Source organism: Lissotriton helveticus, chromosome 11, assembly GCF_964261635.1.
Source record: "Lissotriton helveticus chromosome 11, aLisHel1.1, whole genome shotgun sequence".
Classification (NCBI taxonomy): Eukaryota; Metazoa; Chordata; class Amphibia; order Caudata; family Salamandridae; genus Lissotriton; species Lissotriton helveticus.
Window position 1 is genome coordinate 1,069,610,898 of NC_136072.1, and position 12,086 is coordinate 1,069,622,983.

Sequence of the window (12,086 nt, forward strand, 5' to 3'; positions counted from 1 at the left end):
AGGTCACCGAAGAAGGTACGTTCTAAGGTGGTTACTCTGGATGTCTCTGAACCGGAAGGTGAGGCCTCACCTTCGGAGTCACTGACGCCGGCTCCGAATCCGTCTCCGGCGCCGTCCTCGGCCCGAGATGAGGAGGAGGTTCAAGTGGATGTGGATTCCGCGCCTACCGAAGAGCCGAATCAGATTCCTCCACAAGATCAGCCTGAGGGTTTCCAACCTCCATTTCCAACCCCAGGACAAGATCCATCTGCATTTCTTAATGTTATGTATGGTGTCTTTTCAAGGGCATGGTACCCCTCTGGCGCACCTTCGGGTCCCATGGGTCCTCTGGCTTTCAATCTAGGAGTCCCTCACTCCTATCCTCCTGCACCATTTATGCCTTATATGCCAGCCCCGACGCCACCTTGGCAATTTCCGGCTCCACAGAGGCCGTCGACGCCGGTTCCGACGTCACCCTCTCCAGAGCGACCTCGCGAACATCCGGCTAAACCTTCGGATTCGATACCGACGTCGATCCCGACTCTGTCGGAGCCGTTGGTGGATCCGGCTGCTAGGCGTGTGAAGGAGAGATCCAGAAGGGAAGCCCAACGCCTTTTGGAAGAAAGAAGATATATAGAAACTCATCCTGGTATAGAAGAAGGTGAATTGGATGAAGATAGTTTTGATGAAATGGCTGCTGCTAGTAGCCTAGATTTCTCCCCGGAGTGGGAATTACCTTCTGGCTCTGATACACCTTCTAAAGATGTCCAACCTTACCATATGGTTATGAGGAAGGCGGCAGATCTTCTTCAATTAACTTTACCTACAGTGGAATTTAAATCCAATCTTCCGACTGAGGTTTTACATTCTCCTAGTTCTGTAGTAGAACCGTTGCTTCCATTTAATGACGCCTTGACAGAGCCCATTTTGGAAGTGTGGAAGAAACCACTGTCAGATCTTGCGGTTTCCAAGAGTGTGGCAAGAAGGTACAGGGTTGCTCCTGAGGACCCTGCTTTTTTGACTTCTCATCCTTCACCAGAGAGCCTAGTCATTCAAGCAGCTTGCTCTAAAAAGAATGTAAGTGCCTTTCCCCAGGTTCCTTGTGAAAAGGAGGCAAAGAAACAAGATCAGGTTGCTAAAAATACCTTCTCCTCTGCAAGCATGGCATTGAAGTCAACTAATGCCACTTGTCTCATGGGGAGATATGTGCATGCCCTTATGGATTCTTTGCGTGTTCTAACTCCTAAAGTTCCTGATGCCAACAGAAAGGATTTTGAGGAGGTGATCTCAGATGCGCAGGCAGCGACTCGCCAAGTTATACAAAGTGGTCTGGACACTGCAGATTCTGTGGCGCGTGTCATGGGCACTGCTGTCGTCACTAGAAGATCAGCTTGGCTGAAATCCTCAGACTTTTCAGCGGATGTTCAGGCGACCTTATTGGATCTTCCTTTTGATGGGTCTGGCCTCTTTGGGAAGAAGGCTGATGCTGCTCTTGAGAGATTTAAAGACAGTAGAGAAACTGCTAAATCTTTAGGTCTTCAGATAAGGAGCTCTTCAACCAATAAGAGATTCAGGGGTTTTGGTCACTCTTCCTTTTGGAATTACCGACAAGGTCAGCAGCAGCAGCAACAACAGCAGCAGCAACAAAATTCCATGTACAGGTCATACAGGGGAAAGCAAAGAGCGCGTCCTCGTGGACGTCAGGCCTCTTTCTCCTCCACTTCCTCCAACCCCCCTGCCTCAGAAAAGCAGTCCTAGATCCACCATTCAGGATCATGTGGGTCTGGTCGGGGGTCGGCTTACCCATTTTCTACAAGATTGGGAATCGGTTACATCAGATCTTTGGGTTCTCAATCTTGTAGAAAATGGATATGCCCTTCCCTCTCGGGAATTCCCTCCCAATTACCCGCCTTGCCAAGGTTTTTGCACCGAGGAACATCTGTTACTTCTGCAGGAGGAAGTGCAGACTCTTTTAAGAAAGGGTGCGATAGAGGTGGTTCCAGAGCAGGAAAGGGGTCAGGGATGCTACTCCCGGTATTTCCTGATACCCAAGAAGGATGGCAGTCTTCGTCCAATCCTGGATCCAGGATCTTGAATCTCTATCTGAAACAGAAGAAGTTCAAGATGCTCACCCTTGCTCAGGTTCTTCAAGCGCTGCTAGAAGAAGACTGGATGGTGTCACTCGACTTGCAGGATGCGTACTTTCACATCCCAATCCTGAAGTCACACAGGAAGTATCTCCGTTTTACGGTGGGATCGCAACACTATCAGTTTGCGGTCCTTCCGTTTGGGCTTACTACTGCGCCTCGAGTCTTCACCAAGGTGATGGCAGTGGTGGCGGCGCATCTCAGAAGGTCAGGGATTCCTGTATTCCCTTATTTGGACGACTGGCTGATCAAAGCAGAGTCGTCAGAGAGAGTGCTCCATCATCTGCAAGAGACAACCCAGTTGTTGTACAGGTTGGGTTTTTTGATAAATGTACCCAAGTCTCACATGGTGCCCTCCCAGCGCAACCTGTTCATAGGTGCTGTACTGGACACAAATGTATGTCGTGCATTCCCTCCTCCTCAAAGGATTCGCGACATACAGGAAATGATTCCTTTATTTTACAATGGAGCGGTCGTTCCAGTCCTGAAGGTCCTTCGCCTGCTCGGTCTGATGGCTTCATGCATTCTGTTGGTCAACCATGCACGATGGCACATGAGGGCACTCCAGTGGTGCCTCCGCAGGCAGTGGTATTAACACAACGGAGATCTCAGGGAGTCAGTGAGGATCTCCAGAGAAGCTGCGGCGGATCTGTCTTGGTGGGGCGTGGAAGGCAACCTGTCTCAGGGGAATCCTTTTCAGTTGCCTCCTCCGGTGGCCACAGTGATAACGGATGCATCCACTCTAGGGTGGGGTGCTCATCTGGGGGATCTGGAGGTCAAGGGTCTTTGGTCTCCAGAGGAAAGGTTGCTTCACATCAACCTTCTAGAATTGCGGGCGATACGTTTGGCGCTCGGTACTGACGGACAACAGGACCGCGATGTGGTACATCAACAAACAGGGAGGAGTGGGGTCACAGTGTCTCTGCAGAGAGGCTCTGCGTCTCTGGTCCTGGGTTCAGGACCATCAGATTTGTCTGATGGCAAATCATCTGGCCGGAGTTCTGAACGTTCGTTCAGACAGTCTCAGTCGGCAGTTCTCCGCCGACCACGAGTGGAGGCTTCACCCGGAGGTGGTTCGTCACGTCTTTCGGACGTGGGGGACTCCTCGGGTGGACCTGTTCGCCACTCGCGAGAATGCTCACTGCCTGTCATTCTGCAGTCTCCAGTTTCCGATGCAAGGAGCCTTGGGGGACGCGTTTCAGTTGAGTTGGGGAAATCAACTCCTTTATGCGTTTCCTCCCATACCTTTGATTCCTCGGGTTCTGAGGTAGATTCGCCAAGACCGGGCCCAAGTCATATTGGTCGCCCCGGACTGGCCAAGAAGGGTGTGGTATACAGATCTCCACCTCTCCTCTCACCCGCCGCTCCGTCTCCCTCTCAGGGCAGACCTCCTCTCTCAGATGGAGGGGCAGGTTCTACACCCCCACCTCCAGACATTACACCTTCATGCCTGGAGATTGAACGGGGCAACCTGAATTCCTTTTCTCTCCCGCCTGACGTGGTGGATGTCATCTTGTCGGCCAGGCGTGACTCCACTAAGTCCATCTATTCTTATAGATGGTCAAAATTTGTCACTTGGTGTGGAGGGAAATCTATTGACCCTTTGGGAGCCCATTTGTCTGATGTTCTCCAGTTTGCCCTTTCTCTGCTTGGATTCCGAAGTGAGGAGGAACGGCCACTTTGCGCGCTCTGTCCTCTAGGATTCCCTGGTTTAGAAGAGTGGACACCCTCCTCCGGGAGTGGGGACTGCTGTGGGACTCTATTCACAAGGTGAGGAATCCACACGGCAGATGTATCTATCAGAAGAACAAGTTACTTACCTTCGGTAAAGCTACAATATCTGCCTGTGGATTCCTCACTGACCCCCCCCCCCCCCGTTGTCCACTCTTCTATACCAGAGTTTCTGTAATGTATTTATTTTATTGTCAAGGAGTTGTTTATTTCAAATGTTTTATTGAATTTGCTTCACACTGTGTGTGTTACCTTGATATTTGTACTGCGTATACTGTGTATTTTTCTACTGTCATTGGTCCATCCGTGTGCCTCGAAGGCACGGAAAAAAGGGCGGAACTGATGGCATAACGCCGGCGTGGGCCTATTATAAGCGTCGGTGACGTCAGCGGAGTCGCGAGCGATGTTGTGTCTCTATGACGTCCGAATCCACGTCGGCGCGAGGCTACGAAAAGAATTTCCGGATGTTGCTGACGCAAGGGGATATTCATAAGGTGAGGAATCCACAGGCAGATATTGTATCTACCAGAAAAAGCGTTACAGAAGGTAAGTAACTTGTTCTTCTTGTCGCTCCTTATTGAGCACAGAGAGTCTGATATTCCGAGCTGTTGAGCATGTCCATTGGTCATCTGATCATGCTGTCTCTTTTGGAAGATCTTCTGTCACAGCAGCAAGGTCTTGAACTCAAACCTGTTAATGGTTCGACTTCAGGCATGGAGATTGAGCGGTGACCGTTGACAGCCTTTGACCTTCTGCCTGAAATCTGTATTGTCATTTTGGCAGCCAGACGTACCACAACCAAGACAGTATATGCCTGCCCTTGGGACACGTTTATGGCATGGTGTGCAGTATGACAGGTTTACCCCTATCTGCTCCCATTTCACAGGTTCTATTATTTTTCTCCCACCCTTGCCCAGCAGGGCTTTGCATTGGGCACACTGGAGGGTTATTCGTCTGGCAGATCAACCTTCTCTTTTCAGGTTCCCTATTCCCCTATCGTAAATAGATTTCTTAAGGTCTTCAACATATGTTTTTCCCAGCCCCCTTCATTATGCCTCAGTGGGACCTCTTTCCTATCTGATGTTCACTCCCTTTGAGCCACTCCCTAACTGTCCAACTAGACTATTTACCATCAAGACAACCTTTCTTGTGGAAATAACATCTGCCTGGAGGGTTATCAAGTTACAGGCGATATCAGCATTCTGTTACATTCCTGGGACATGCTGGTCCTTCGGACTCGATCGTCCTTCTTACTGAAGGTGGTGATCCCGTTCCATGTAGGCCAGTCTATTACCCTGCCTACATTTTACATTCTGCCTCATCCCTCCAAAGAAAGAGGAGCGTCACCCCCAGCTGGACCTAAAAAGAGAATTTCTACCCTGATTACACAAAAGAGTTCTGAGTGGATGACCAACTCTTCATGGGGTATGTCGGAGCTCGTACAGAAACAGACCATCTCACAACGGATTGTGCTTGGTATCAAAATCGGCTACTGACTCTCCACGAAGCAACCACCTGATGGCTTGTGTGCTTCCTTCCACCAAAGCCAAGGCTACAACAAATGCATTTGTGCACTGAGTTCCAGTGCAGAACATCTGCCAGGCAGCAACATGGGCATCTTTGGACACATTTACCACGCACTATTGCATTGATAGTCAGGTCCGTAGGATGGACACTTTGCCCATACAGTCCCGCAGGACTTTCTAGTGTGAATTTGTTTTGCAGACGCACCTCTGGAGAGATATTGCTTGGGTATCAATTTGAAGGTGAGGAATCTGCAGCTAGAAGTTTATTTCAGCTGAACAAGTTACTTACCTTCGGTAACGTTTTGTCTGGTAGAGACTAAGTAGCCGCAGATTCTTTACTGACCTATCCCACTCTTTTTTAGATTTAGGGGTGTTCCCCCTTCAGGGACCTAGTTTCACACATCGGTGGTCAGTACTACTCGTGGCTCTGTGCTTCTGGCATGGAAAGATGTGAAAAGAAACTGGAGTAGGCGTGTTGGGATGGCGCTACATAGGCACCATCCACGTCACTTCTAGCGTGGACGACACCAAGCGGAGCCCAAGGAAGCCACCTCCTGCTCATGAAAAATTTCCAGATCCAGCCTGACGCCTGGGGATAATTATAATTTATAATTATTTTTTTAACATTTCCGTCTGTATTTATCCATATTCATTTTTTGCCCATTTTGTCTGTATTTATCCATATTTATTTTGTGTTTTGCTTATAAATGAAGTTGTAAACTGAACGTTTCCATATTTATTTAACCGATAGACACACACTCCTAATGTCATGTCTGTCATTATTTAGCTATTTAATCTGCCAAATGTTACATAACAGTACACTGTTAAATATTAGCATTATACCACAAATTTATGTTGACACAAGCAGTTATTTAAATAAATTCACCCTGATTTTTAATGTCTCATGCTGTCCATCTGCTCAGCTGTTGGGCTACAAGTCATGAAAGACAGCATGAAGACTCACTTAAAAGAAGCACCATTTTATGTATTTATCCACTTTTTAAAATAAATGCAGACAGAAAACACATTTTCTGTCTGTATTTATCTGTAAACATCCGTAAAAACGGAAAACAGGGAGCCTTAATTATAAGGTAAGGGATCTGCGGCTATATTGAGGTTCTACCCTATAAGGCTTTACTGAAGGTGAGTAACTTGTTCTTCATTGAAAGCCTCTTTTAATGAGCATGATTGGTGTTCTGCATTGTTTATATTGGACCATGTTGTTAATCCATCGACTTTGTCACGTTAAGCCTTATGTCTTCAATAAAAACTCTTAAATATGTGTAGATGTACAATAGTACACCTGCCCCCTTTAGTTAAGCATTTACAAAGTATAGGACACAGTAAAGTGCACATGTTCATACACCAGCAGCTAGCACTTCAATGACGAGCGTCAGCTTTAGGACCACTCTTCCTCTACTTTACAATGTGCTCTAGGAAAGTGTTCCTCAAATCAGAGCAAGTATGAGGAATGCAGTCCAAAAATAGTATCTACCTTCTTGTCTTTAACAAAATAATGATTATTTCTGTGCATGCGAGGAACATATGCATTATCGCTGATACATGGTCCAAGGATAACTTCATTGATATATACAAACAATTCATGATTCAAAATATTGTGAGTGCGCGGGCTGTTTATGGGTGTTTGTGTACGTGCAGGTATGTGTTCCACCAAGTGATCAAGTGATGTCACACCGTTTTCCTTGATGGCATTCAGCGTTCCCTTTCTGAGAAAAGGGGATTCTCATGATGTTCATGAATCATGACTATTGACAAATTAACTGACAAAGCATGTTTGAAATGGATTTTCCTTTTGCCTTTCATTACATATTAGGTGTCGGAAAAACTGTCATTGGCAGCTACAACAGCAATCGACATTGACAGGCTGCGGGATGGTTATCGACCAGCTGCCAAGAGAGGGGGTATCCTATTCTTTGTTTTATCTGAGATGGCACTGGTAAACTCAATGTATCAGTACTCGTTGTCCTCTTTCCTGGCCGTCTTCGGTTTCTCACTACGAAAGTCTTTACCCGATGCCATTCTGAACAGAAGACTTAAGAACATCATGGACACTCTGACTTTCAATGTATACAACTATGGTTGCACAGGTGAGTGTGGATGATCCTTATAGTGCCTATTTCCTATTTTGGATAGTAGTGTAGTCTTAATGACCTCCATAATATAAGAGTAAATTAGATTTGAGACCAGACATGAACCTTCTTTAGAAATACATAGTTAAAACTGAGGAAGTTAGCAATGTAAGTATCAAGCTTTTCAAAGTTGACTGAAGGTTTTCAAAGGATAACATGGCTTTAAGTATCTTGTTCATCTTTTGTTTTTGCCACTCACTCACCATCCCTTAGCAATTAAGCAGAAACTAAACGATTCTTGCGGTGCTAATGAGACAAAGTGTCTACCTTGTGATGTATACTGTTGTTGGTAGGTTTGGGAGGTCACTTCTACAATCCTTGGTATTTTGGGAAATGGACATCTATGATGTGTGCTGAAATATTCCTTATACTGTATCATGTGACAGAGGATTGTTTAATGTTGTTAAAATACTGTAGCCCAATTAGTTCAGGATCATAATTACAACATAAGTACTAACTGCTGTTCCTAGATGGGAGATAAATATCTAGAAATAGGAAGAGAGGAGTGTTAAATAAAGTTGTTGTCAGCTGTAAGCAGACTAGCGTATCCATGCATTGCAATCAATTCTAGATTGAAAACGGTACAAATGTTATAATGCTGTACAATTACGAGATGCCTGTTGCTATCATTTAGTTATTTAAACTAATTAAGTTTCCATGAACATTGATGCTGCACGTTTTTACATTTCCCCTTGGAACCTGGAACAAAGATTTTGTGCAGCAAGTGTCTCTATTGTGGTCCTTTATTGCCTCACTGGTGTGCATCTTTCATGTCACAGTTGATCTTTCACTATTATGGTTGATTTTTCCATTCTGAGATATACGGAACCTTGATTTGAAATTCTATGATGCACAAATATTTTATAATTGGATATGGCAGTTTGGTCTGCCCACCAGGTTCTCCTTGGTCACCTCAAATAAAAAGGTGCACTCTAAAGCAACTAGCCCATAAGGATACCCATGCACATTCACCAGTTTGTTATGTTTCGTAAGTGGGTATCCTAAAACAATTCATATCTTTCCTTTGGCCGACTGTGCCTGTGTCCCCATTCTTCCATGCCATATCTTATTACTCTGAAGAAAACGAGAAGAAACATACTGTTGGTTCAGGACTTGTACAACTGATCACTTGTCAGACCAAACAATAATCTTCATTTTGGCCAGTGCATCTTAAAATATGATCATTAGCAATATTGAAAACAGTTCTTAAAACTCTATGTTCAATCACAGATGACTGTTCTTCCACAAGTTAGGTCAGTGCATCTCATACCATTTTCACACTGCTATTGCACCAAAACCCCTCTTTCCCTCTACATCTGTCTAAAACAGCAAAACTCTTTTGGCAACATTTCTCACCTACAGAGATAAACACTGTCAAACTACTTCAATAAAATATCCAATACTTTCAGATCAGCCTTCAGTCTCTGTTAGAGCCTCAAACGTTCAGATAAAAAAAAAGGAAATTGTGCACCCCGGGAACAGATAACAGTTGTACAACTTTCCATCTTTAGCAAACTCCAACAAGGAGTAATTTTTTAGGTAAGCCTAGATTTTACATCAAGCCTCATTCTCTTTTCTCCCTCATTCATGGTGACAATTGGATACAAAAGGATGTTTATCAGTTTTCTTTAACGTGGAATGGGTTGTTGAGGTGTATAATAATCCACTGCAAATATTTAAAAGGATATTTATATGTTTTATGGTAGGCTAATGATTGTATTTATATTTATGTGTGCCACATAACCTGCAGGGGAGATGCCATTATTGAATTTACCGTAAGGCTTTTAGGTTTGGCCACAGAAAGGTTTAGATGCCTGGAAGAACTTGTGTCATCAATACCTCAAAAGTTATATTAAGAATTGCAGAGTGAAAGTAGGCCATGAATCAACCCCTTCAGCCATGATTTTCACATGTTTTTCATGGCTGCCTTTGTTTGTATGGCCTGTCTATCAAGGCCAAGGCAATGGCCATTGGGTATTGTGATGGGGCAAATATCATTTTGTTAGACTAGAATCTATATATACTCTTTGGTGCATTTATATTGCTGGCACAATTGCTGGTTTGTGCCTTCTTTGTATAGGACGTGCTGCTTTTTAGTTGTCTTAGCCTACTGTAAAATGATTGTGCTACTCTCTAATTGTCCTTGTATGTTTATTTATTTACTTTGCTGTTGGATTTCCAGCATTGTTTTGTTCACAAAGTTAAGCTGGAAGCACAGAGGCTATCTTCAAGGTTCAACGAAATACTGGGCTTTGTCAAAAGCATCTGCTCTTCAATACTTTGCTGTGTATGCTTTTTTAGTTTACTATTTACGGGCCAAACTTCATCTTCTGACTCATTTTAATAAGAGTGTTCTTTGAGAGTGCAGCTTAATTCTGTTCATGCAGTCAGTTTAGGAAGGGGTCCCTACTCCCAGCTTCCACTATATTGTAGCCCAAGATGTTGCTTCAGCATGGGCTTTTTTTCTAGGACAGTTGGGAGCAACATACCCAAAGCCATCAATTACCAATTTCCAAACAAAAATCCAGAACTTTTGTCAATGTTTTACATAACCATAAAAACTGTTATCTTTCCCTGCAATAATCATATTGCATCTGGGAGAAAAATGCCGCTATTATGCCAGACAGTGTGCTTCCTTCCTCCCAGTTTATGCACTTTTTGAATCGTTGAACACTTTTGGTTAGGCTAACTAGTTAAGAAACAATTGGTTTAAGGGCAAACTAAGCATTGTGCAAAGGTCTACATAGTGTGTGCATTTTCCTTTAGTGGTAGTACAGATCTTGGCCATACATTTATGAATGCATTTTAGGTTTTAAGATTGAGGACTTTTAATTCTCCACCTTAAAATCATATTATAAAAACACTCATTCACTGTGTTATTGAAATAGAACGTGTAATGGATAGTAACTCTCACAAAATCCTCACTTTTAAACCCTCTCTTTTGTGCCAAGTGTGTAATCTGCAGGTGTAATGATGTTGATTAGAAAGAGTTTTACAGAAGGCAAGTAACTTGTTGTTCCAACTTATGTGACCCATCATGGCTGGATCCTTGCTTATGTACCGATGTATCATTGATGGCAACCAAGCTGACGAGGATGCTTCAAGCCTGGATAGACCTGTAAAAAAGTACCCATCAATAAAATACATTTGACAATAATAGTTTCTGCTTGTCCTATTTCCAATTTAGAGATATTTATATGCTGTATGAAAATAGCCTCTTTAAGGTTGCTGTCAGCCTATAAATGGAAGTTTAACTAAAGTCTATTTTTGTTCTCTTTGTAGGGTTATTTGAAAAACATAAGTTGCTGTTTTCATTCAACATGACAATCAAGATCGAACAAGCAGACAACAGAGTTCCACAAGATGAACTTGAATTCTTTTTGAAAGGTAATAAACTAAAGTAACAGATTACACAAATCTATTTTCTGGAAACAGTCTCTTAACATTTGGCATGTTTTGGTATTACAAAACATTTGTGTTTTTTAGCCCTACCATCCGCTGCAACAACTAGTCACATCTCTTGTGAATCTGTCGATTTCAAACTAATTTTCTGACACTCTTATCTATTACCTTGTCTACAAATTCTAGTGCCAACATGTATTCTAATGGTTATTTCTACAGATTCCCTATCTTTAAAAGTATATTGTCTTCTAGCTCCCAGGAACCACTGCACAGGGAGTTTAATTTCTCTAACAGGATATCACACAATCCACACCAAGCAAACATTGCATCATCCTAATGAATAAATGGCTGCCTCACATGTAACCACTTCAGTTTTCTTATTTGTATTCCGGTTTATTGACTCTGGACCAAGCAGAGGGATCATGTCCCACAGTTCTAATGGTCGCAGACATTTGACTTTATTTAACCCTTTTTGCCATTGAGCTCCTAAAATGAAAAGAGGCCTTTACTGTGAAAAGCTAAGTGCAGATGAGAATTTCAAAAATGGATGTCTGTGTATATGGTGCTTAGAATGCCACAATGACATTTGAAATTACAAGGTTTTCTTGGCATGGTCTGAAAAAACTGCAAGTCAAGGAAAACAAAAATGACTGTTAAATCAGGTTTACTACCTTGGAACCATGGGCTTTCTCCTTCTTCTTCTACTATCATGGCTAGAACAACCATGAGAGTCCTTAGGAGAGAGCATCCTGAAAAAAATAAGAACCAGATCAAAGAGTGGATCTCAGTTTTCTATTTGTTTGCACTGCAGTGCCATAAGAATAGCACAATGTGTTGTATGTCAATTACACTGGCAAAATATAACGTACTGACATTCTTCTGAAAATAGCATATTCTCTTAACACTGAGGATAAACTTTGACTGGTTCTGTAAATGTTTGATAAACAAGTCTGTTATGTAGTGTTGCATGTGAAATTGCGGGGATGTGGAACAGAGTTAACTCTTTGGACTCACTCTTAGACATTGAAGTTTGAAAGATATTAGGCAAATATAACGCAAATCAGTTTTTACAGATAGTGCAGGTGCATCATTTCCCAAATGACTTTCTGCTGAAGAAAGTAAGCTAATCTAAAATGCTGTTTAAACTGCAG

General features: G+C 43.2%; 1 protein-coding gene across 2 annotated transcripts in view; it reads left to right on the forward strand.

Moving 5' to 3' along the window:
- The window catches only part of DNAH10 (dynein axonemal heavy chain 10), a 2,445,728-nt gene that overhangs the window by 2,183,971 nt on the left and 249,671 nt on the right, over positions 1-12,086 (forward strand). For both annotated transcript variants that reach the window (XM_078667623.1, XM_078667624.1), the window contains 2 exons: positions 7,218-7,491; positions 10,816-10,920. In XM_078667623.1, coding sequence (XP_078523749.1) covers positions 7,218-7,491; positions 10,816-10,920 — 379 coding nt within the window. The remainder of the gene's footprint in view (positions 1-7,217; positions 7,492-10,815; positions 10,921-12,086) is intronic.